At 40.8% G+C, this 9,866-nt stretch overlaps 1 protein-coding gene across 2 annotated transcripts in view; it reads right to left on the reverse strand.

Annotated features, from left to right (window-relative positions):
* The window catches only part of Sash1 (SAM and SH3 domain containing 1), a 933,133-nt gene extending 923,278 nt beyond the window's left edge, over positions 1–9,855 (reverse strand). Inside the window, exon 1 of one of the 2 annotated variants that reach the window (XM_019209951.2) lies at positions 9,734–9,855. In XM_019209951.2, the coding sequence (XP_019065496.1) occupies positions 9,734–9,796 (63 nt within the window). In that variant the 5' untranslated portion in view covers positions 9,797–9,855. The remainder of the gene's footprint in view (positions 1–9,733) is intronic. The other variant, XM_033763318.1, reaches the window with a different exon arrangement.
* Between the last annotated feature and the right edge of the window lie 11 nt (positions 9,856–9,866).

Genomic DNA, 9,866 nt, shown 5'->3' on the forward strand with positions numbered 1-9,866 from the left:
ATGGGTGAGGGTTTAACTCAATAAGGGAATGCCTAAATTAATCATGATTTACTTAATACAGAATGTGCTGTAATATTAAAATCATTTTTCAGAGCAAGAGCATAATGGCTAAATGTTGGTTAAAGGGTATAAGGTCTCAAATAGAATAAACAAATTCTGGAGATCTATGCAACATGGTGATTATATTTAATATTAATGTATTATATAATTGAAAATTTCTGAGATTAAAGTATAAATGCTTTCATCTCAAAACCACAATAAATACATAATTAGTGGATATGTTAAAAAGCTTGATTTAATTTTTCATGATGAATACATATATCAAAACACTACACTGTATACTATTACTATTAAAATTTGTATACAAATTTTATTTGTTTATTGCAGCTTAACCTGGGAAAATTGATTTTCTCATGATACTTGCTGACAGAGAAATAGCTCTACCCTTATCAATATATAGTGTGATACTAATTTTGTGCATCTGTACAAAGAATGTTCTTCCACAAAAAGCAATATAATGTGATGTTAGTAATTTTAACTCTGGCCAATTAAAATTCCTATTAATCCTCTTCATTGTTCTCCAAATTCTTTCAGTTCAGAGTATTTGCTTTTCAACAGGAACATTTTTAAAATGTTGTTACAAACATGATGATGTATTCACCATCAATAAGAACACCTTAAAATGCCTTTACAGAGTTTACAAACCAACTTCATGTATATTATACTATTTGATTGATACTAAAACTGTGATATAGATATTGGTACCACTTTGCAGAGAAAGATTCTGCTCTTAATGATCACATTTCTTTATATTTTATACTGACAAAGCACAGTGAAGGACTTGCCCCAGTTACGGGCAATAAAAGGATCCTAACACACAAAACTTTTTATTGGGAACATGCCCTAACAATAATTTGAAACAATGTCTCAGAACACAAATAAATCTTTTGCTGGCCTAAATAATTGTTGCAGTTAGCAGTGAGTTTGGAGGGTCTGTATGTAAGCTTTTAATTAGCATCTCTTATCACCTGTCTTAATTAGCATCTCTTATCACTTGTCTTTTAATAAACACTGCAATCATCATGGAAGTCAGTTCAGAGACTCTCAGTTATACATCTGGCCCCAAACACAAGGCCTTGGTTACAAGAATTGTTTAGGAGAATAACTTTGTAAAGCTACCGTGCCTGTCTCATAGTACTACATATTCCTGAGTTAAGCAGTCAGTTTATGGGGGGAGGTACTGGGGATCAAACTTGGGTCCTTGCTCTTGCGAGGCAGGCAGCAGAACCACTGAGCTAAATCCCCAGCCCTAAGCAGTCAGTTTAAATGAAGTAAACAATGACAGCACCATGACTAGTAAAAGATGAAAAAATAAAACTTGGATTGCTTCAAACTTTGTTGAAGTTTTTGACCTTTTGAAGGTATTTTTATGTGTTTTTTTTTTGTTTGGTTGATTGGTTGGCTTTTGGTTTTCAGTTTTCTAACAGTCTCGATATGTAATTTAGGCTGGTACTGAACTCACTATGTACTCCAGATTGGCCTCAAACTCATGACAATCCTCCTGCCTCAGCCTCCCAAGTGCTGGAATTACAGGCATACGCCACATGCCCAGCATGGAAATTTTATTTGTGTTAAAAATGTTTTTCTCATGTGATCATTTGGAGTTTTCATGTGTTTAAAATTTTAAACAGGGGTCGGGGATTTAGCTCAGTGATATGGCCACCTGCCTCATAAGCGCAAGTCCCCAAGTTTGTTCCCCGGTACCAAAAAAATAAATAAAATAAAATTTTAAACAGTAAGACAGAATACAAACTGCAAAGTACAAATGCTTTAAATGCATATGCAATTCAATGGGTAAAATATGTTTTACTAAATTTGAATATCTTAAAATTAAAGTATCTTCCTCCTTCTAATTGTTCGCTGCTTTGAAACTATACAAGGAATCATTACTGTGTATTAGTACATGGATACTACTGACACTTTCCAAATGAAGTAGGTTTTATTTTGCTTGTATTTATAACTTTATGGAAATGTAACAGTAAGCTTTTTAGTGAGCCTCAAACCATTTATTTCAATCAAAAGCAATAATGAAATCTCTTTAAACTATTAGATGTCACTTAGTCTTTGTGGAAGACAGATTGTATGTTTAATGCCTTTTGGCATGAGTTGCAGTTATTGGCCCTTAATAGTTTTTATATTGACTACACTCAAGGATTCCCTTCCTTCTCCCTGGTCTCCCAAGTCCAAATCAGCAGTTGATGTAAAATAGCACTATTTCATAGAATTTAGAAAAGAACTGATAATTCAGTACTACTAGCAGTAATAATAAGTTGTCACCGTAGCCAAGGCCTCAGTGCCATTTCTAAGGCGACACAGGCTACAACCTTGAAAAGCTATAACCATATTGCTCCTGGCATGCTTTCTTTCACCTTGGACAACTCTCCTCCAAATGCCTCAGGACATCCTTGCTGATTTCAAGGACCAGCCCTGGTCAAATCCATATCATCTGATTTACCCTACTGTAGTACAATTCACTAGATCACGTTGCTGGTGACCTAGAATCTGAGCATGTACTTAATCTGGGAAAAAATGCATTTTTATCAAAATACATTTCTTCTCTCTCTTTTTCACATCATGCCTTACTAGTTAAGAGGAAATATGATTCTCTTCTCAGGAGAGGGCAGCCTTAATCCTGTACCCATGAGTTTAGCATCTTTCTTTCACTGAGGAGTAAGGAAGGAGGACTGAGTTCAACTGTACCCCTTTAAGACTTGGCAGGGCAATGTAGGGAAGAGATTTCTAAGAAGAGAAGGACAAGCCAGTGCAAAGCCCTGAGAACACCATGATGCTATCCAAACACTAACACATCAAGCGTCACTCAGTTTATAAAACCTGAACAGTTTTACCTAATTCCTCCCAAGTAGGGCCATGAGCACCTTCACAGTAATTATCTTTTGGAAGACACCATGACCAATGCCTTGTTTGTCACAAATAATTGAGAACAGACTTTTACATTTTGAAAAGCCCTTTAGGAACTTCCATATTTGTAAACATGGCAACACATTAAGAGTATGGATTTGCCACCACTGTAGATAATCCAAAGAGTGTTTGCGGGCATAATTCTAGAAGTGCTTTGAGAATAAGCAATGCATAATCTTCCAACTGATACTTTTACAGGTCATAAACTAATTTTGAAAATCTAACTTTTTAAATATTATTATTTTTAAAAATCATCTTCATTATTATATCCTCAGGCACCCAAATAACTGGGCATTATTTATATGAAAAATCTACCATGGATTTATCACCAAATACCCTTATGATCAGGAAGGAGATTTAGGATAGCAGATTTGTCTGCATTCAGCTCTTCTGCATGTGTGTATGGAGGCTGTGATATCCAAGCAAACCTCAGTAAAAGCATAATATGAGGCAGCACAGGCAAGTACTTACCATGAGCCATGTTATTCATCTGTCAAATGTTCTTTTCTCCACACCTGTCAGTAGCTCACTAGAAACAGTTTGCTTTCAGCTGGCAAGGACAACAGTGCACCTTCACTGTCCCACCTCACAGATACATCAGTTCTCTAGCTCTATAGAACAATTTAGTCTTCAGGGATATTTGTCACCTTTCCCTTCCGCAAGACCTCACACTAGCCCATTATATTAATGGCATCATGCTGCTTGAACACAAAGCGTGAGCTGAAGCAACTACTGTAGATTTATTGGTAAGACGTTCACATATTTTAAAGTAGAAACTGGATTTGTAAAAATTCAAAGGCCTTGTACCTCAGTGAAATTTTCAGGGGTCCAGTGGTGTAGGGCATATCAAGATATCTCTTCTAAGGTGAAGAATAAGTTGTTGCACCTGGCCCCTCCAACAAAGAGGAAATAGACATAACCCCCAATATGCATATTTGGGTTTGGGATACAACGTATTTCACAAGTGAGTATGTTACTCCACTCTATTTACTCCGTGAGCCAAAAAGCCACTGGTTTTGAAAAGGGCCCAGAACAAGAGAAGGCTCCACAGCAGGTCCAGGCTGCTCTGCTGCTTGGGCCATAGGATCCATCAGACTGTGAAGTTTGAGGTGTCCATGAAAGGTAAGGAGACTGCTTGATGGCCGCTACAGATGAATCACAGTGCAGGCCCTTAGAATTAGATCAAGGCCCTACCACTCACTCCCTTCATCTTGGACTTGTAGCCTCGAAAACTGTGAAAGAACAAATTTCTGTTGTTTCAAACACCCAGTTCGTGGTACTTGTTGGGGCAGCCCTAGGCAATGGATACAAATTTTAATCTAATGACATCATGAGTACAAGCTCAGCTCCTCTCCATAACAATTCCATGAGGTAGTCATTAGTGTGGCCCTTCTTTTTAGAGGAGCCAAAGGTGACCTAGCACAGAACAGAGCTGGCACTTGAATTGTGCAGTTTGGTTCTGAGCCTGTACTCATAATCTCTACACCAGTGTTAGCAGAAGAGAGGAATGTGAACATCTGGTGCTCTTCTTCCCTGAAAGAACTCCATGAGCTGCCAGAACTCGTAGAAACTATTTCTCAAGCTGGGATCAACACCAACTCACTGCTAGTGAGGGAAGGTGGTAAGCGCAGGAAGAGTAGGTGACTGCTTGGTGTGTGCTGTGGGAGATGCCTGGGATACCCACCAACAGTAGGTATTCTGGGATAATTCATTTTGTTAATGGTGTCTGGCCCACTGAGAATGAGCACCTCCTCAGACAGTGTACCATGGTTGTTTAACCTGTCTCATTGACCTCCTGCAGAGACATTCTTTTTAAATGTCCTGCAGGCCCAATATTTTAATTCCCAAATCTCCTTCAATCACTTTTAAGAAATAAACATATTCTGATTTTTTGTTTTTATCATTATCTATAACGCAAATTTCACCAAAGTTGACGTTTTTACATTTAAAATGAACAAAATTCCAAAATTCTATAATCCTTGATGTTTGTAGGAATAACATTCAACTTGGATATGGTGTGACCACTACTTGGCAAGTACTGGGTCAGACCCGCCACACACAAGCAAGAACCACACCTGTCCGGTTCCTTGCAATCTTAACCCTGGAGCCTACCACATGGCACATGCTCAATCAATATTTGTTAAGTGGAAGGAAGGAGACAAGCAAGGAAGGGAGCGAGAGCAGGACGTATGAGCGAATGTATGGACAAACAATGAATAGGACAGATGAACAGATAGGTGGATGGCTAAAGGTCTACTTGTACAAAACTCCATAGATACTAAACTGTAAAGAGCAAGAAGGCAGCAGCCCTACCACTACCCAAGCTCATCTCCTCCTATACTTTCTGCCCACAGTTTTCCAATCAGGGACTGAAAACAAGCCTAAAAGGATCTGGGCAGAGGAAACTGACTGAGTTGGAAACACTGAAGTTGCCAGCTTCACTCTGTCCTGGTAGTATCACAAAGGCAGAAGGAATTCTTGGGAGGAGTTACACTTATTGTCACTGCAGCTTCTGCCAAGAAGCAAGGCAAAACTCCAAAGGATACAGCATATCTTTGCCAACCTCTCTTTCTGTTTTACACCCTTCTGTATGTCATGTCATCTTTATCTCTCCAAATTCCTTCATCCTAGGACATCTCTCTAGTGTGAGAGATGTTAAGTAGAAACCTCGTTACCAGTGAGTGTTGTTAATTAATTCACACCAAGGTCTGAATGATTAACCCTCCTACAGCATTATTAAATAAGATTATACTAACTCAAACATGTCAACTGGTAGATGTGACAAAGAGATAATTTCAGTGAGGAAACTTGGAGGCCAACCACTGTCTATCCTACGACCCATCTTCTGCCTTTTCAAATCCACTGGAAGATAACTTTACAGCCCCATGACTGTCACACCTATCCAAACCCCATTTACAAGCACTGCTACAACAAAACCTTACACACAATTGATACCCTGCAGTACAAACATATGAATGGTGTTGCATGTGTGTGGCCATGAATAATCCTAGGAATTGTATTGTATAATATAATTATAAACATCAGAACACAGCATCTAATATTTATATGTTAGTACAGTGTTCTCTTAAACCTCCAATCTTTCCATCTTCCCTCTTGCTTATATCATTTGGTCAGAAAGAAAAAAGGGGGGCCCTTCAGTGGAACCCTTCTGGCTCCCCAGTATCCTCACTTTTCTCTGACACTTTCAGTCCCTAGGGCATGGTTACCCCCAACTCCTCCATGCCCTTGTTCTCTTGAATTACCTTTTTGCCATATCTTCACTACCTCCCTTTCTCTGGCTCCCTACCACCAACACACATGCTCCAGTTTCTCTCATTCATAAACACAAACCCACGAAACCCTTCCAAAGTCTCCTTCCTTTAGCTGTGGCCTTAGTTCTACCTTCTCAGACTCCATTAAAAAGTAGTGCCTGCCCACCGCCTGCGTTCTCATTGGTCCCATCACATGTACCCAACAAAGTCCCTGATGGCATGGTTGCTACGTCCCAAAGATTTCCATTTGTGTCCTACCTGACAATTACCTGATGTTTTCCTCAAGTCCCTCCTCCTTGAACTTCTACTGTTCACAGTGGCTTTCAGGGCACTCACTGCTCCTGCCTTCCTACTTTCTCTCTCTGCTCGCTAGTCCCATGGTCCTCTATCCTTGCAAATTAAGTTCCACGCACCATGTGTTTGTGGTCTTGTGTGCTTCCTACCAACACATTTCATCCTTATTGCTCATTCTAGTTTATGTTTGCCCTGCTAGACCCTAAGATCTCTGGGAGAAGGTTTTCTGTACCCTGCTAACCACAACAACCTGGAGCCCAGAAGAATGCATGGCATAGACAAACTTGGTTTAAAAAAATTACAGATAGGTAGGTAGGTAGACAGACTGACAGAAACATCCCCATTTTATAAAGGGAGAAATAATAGCAGTCCAGCTAAATAGAGGGCAGACAAGGGACTCTTCCAATATCCTCTGCTTTCAAGTCTGCTGATCTTTCCAAGTTCCTGATTTTCCAAAGCTACAGACTTCCTTTGGTAAAAAAGGAAAAACTTCATTTCTCTTTATATTGTAACTCACTGATCTCTGAAGAAGAAAACCTTTACACTTTTTTCGGTGATTCTTGGGAAAACTCCTCAACTTACACTCCTCTCTAAAAGACTCACTACTTCTGCCTTAATCCTCCTTGGTGTAACCCATCTTACAGCTATCTAACATTCTCAACCAAGTACAAAAGCACAGAGATCAATGATGGAAATGACTAAAGGAGACTGAAGCTGCTCTACCAAGCAAAATTCCACAGGTACACAGTGACTATTACACATTTGGACCATGACAGAGCCAAGGAATGTGGAAAAACTGTAACATCGATCACATTTTAAAGAAAAAGTCCTAGCACTGTTCATAAGGAACCAGGATGAGTAGACAATAAATTCCTCAACAATTTAAAATCAAACGAGCAACATACATACAAATAGCACATTCCAAATGAACAATGTGATCAGCGACTATGTATGGCTTTGTGTACATTAATTTTATTTTGATTTAATGTTAAATCAGTGTGTGCCATTCTTTCTTACAATGAAGTCTGTCGGCACCATTTTTGTTTTTGTTTTGTTTTGTTTGATCCCTAACCAAATATCTATGAAGGAGTTCATGAAAACACACCTGCTTCTGTTTTTTACATCAACTTAAGAACCAATATGTATAGAAAGTGAGTAGAGAGACATATCTTTATATCAAACATTACTATTCCGGCATTAATATAAAATCAGAGTTGACCGAAATAATGCTTTACATAGAAATTAAACAGTGCTGCAATATAAGTTGAAATTTTCACATACAAATTCGACCTGCAAAATGCATTATCATTATTGAGACACTCATTGATCTAACCAAGAGTCCACAGTTCAAAGCCTGCATTCAGACACTGCATATCATTTAAGTCCTTTTCAGCTTCTAAGTTTGATACTTGAGCCTATCTGTTTTGCTTTATAAGACTAAAAAACCGAAGTGTGTTCCTCATGCCTCACCTCCAGCCCCCAGCCTTTCTGCCATGTCTGCCATGTCACACAGTAGTTTTCCTAAAAACTAAGCACACACCTTGGTCTCTGTGCCCCTTCGTGGCCAGGACTTGAACTATGCCTCCCAGCTCAAACCCATCCTACTTTCAGGAGGGTTAGTCATGAACATCAAATTCACCTCACCTCCCTGGGGTCCTGAACTAAGTTTGTGTACTGCGGAGTGGCATCCCTTCCCTGTGCTAGACACCCTATGGTGCTAACTGCCCGGGAAAACTGTGCTCTCCCTTCCAGCTTCTCACACACACCAGTGGTACAGTCAGAGCAGCTAATTGCAATATATACTTAATTAGAAGCAAACCATCTTCCTGGCCTGTCCTAAAACAAATCACATTCCTAAGCAGGTTATCTCACTTGCCCCTTTACTGCACGATAACAGATGTGTATTACACTTGTCTCTAATTTTGCACAAAGCTTTCACCTAAACTCCCTTAAGCCCAGGCATTGTGACCTTCCCTTAAGACTCAACTTTAGAGTCTAAACCAACTAGAGGACCCAAGGCATCCACGTGACACTTAGATCATCCCCTTTCCCCTGTCAGGGTGATGTGCTTGCTGACCCTGACAGCTGAATATCCTTGCCATCTTCTTGTTCCCAGCTTCTCCAAGTCTTGATTTTCAAGCTTAGGCCTTTCTTTTCCTGTAGCACTCCAGCCAACCCTGAGGGTTACCTGTGCTTCTCTGACTAGCAAGGACTCCGCCTGAGATCTAAACTGAGGGGACTCAAGGCAAGAGGCAGGCTGCTGTGAAACAGCATTTTCTGTTACTCAATTATTCAAAGCCCACTGTGTATTTCAGCCTTTCTCACAGAGCAGCTGTCAGAACGTGTAACACGTACACGTGTACACACACACACACACACACACGCCAGGGAGAATGTCTCCTCAGGGACTAAAATGCCACTTTCATGTGCTATGTCCTCCTCTCCCAAGTGCATGTCCACTCAAACCCTCTCGATGTCACTGTTGTACCTGCTTTATCTCTTCTGGATCAATAGCAAGTTAAGCACTGACCCCCGGCCTCCACAGCAAGCCCTGGGGCCCTGTTATCTGCAATGTCTTCAGCACCTCATCACCCCAGCATTCTCAGGCTTACTGAAAGTGTCTCAAGTGGACCCACACGTGTTTTGTGTTTCAGTGACTTTCCCCCCAAGACGTTCTCAAATCTGCAGCAGTACTAGGATTCGGTTATATGGAATCAAGAGCAATGGGGCCCAATTTGATGAAAGTTCACTAATTTCCTTTGGGAGTTTCTCAAAACTCAAAGAAGAAAAGAAAGAAAAAGGGAGGTCGAAAATAATGCAGGCAACTGTGAAGCTTTCTTTCTTTTTTTTTTTTTTTTGGTACCCTTCAGACCCAAACACTACTACCTCGCTACGCAGACATTGAGAACTCCATTTGGCCACAAATGCAGATCCTAACAGTGAGCCCCCAGAGTCTGTGCTGAGACTTGGTCCTAGTTTGAAGTTAGTATTTGGGTACTGGATCTTGTCTTTCCAGACAGATGCCACCAACGAGGAGGGTTAAAGAGATAGCACAGACAGAAAACAGAAGAGAACCCAAGACACCCGAAGCACCCCGGCCTCCCCATCGCTGCCACGCCCAAGCGAGAGCGGCCTGGCCTCCTCCCCTCCCGCGCGTGCTCCAGACCGCCCGGGCGGCGCCCCCTTACCTTGCGGGAGTATGGGGGCTTGCTCAGGTGGATGCCGTCGCGGACGAGCTTATCCCTGATCATGATCTTCAGCTTGAGTTTAGGGTAGCTCACCAGCTCCCTGCTGCGGGGGGCGGTGGTCTGGGCGCGCGGG

This window comes from Fukomys damarensis, unplaced genomic scaffold (assembly GCF_012274545.1).
Source record: "Fukomys damarensis isolate Sample0158 unplaced genomic scaffold, DMR_v1.0_HiC HiC_scaffold_14, whole genome shotgun sequence".
In the NCBI taxonomy this organism is placed as follows: domain Eukaryota; kingdom Metazoa; phylum Chordata; class Mammalia; order Rodentia; family Bathyergidae; genus Fukomys; species Fukomys damarensis.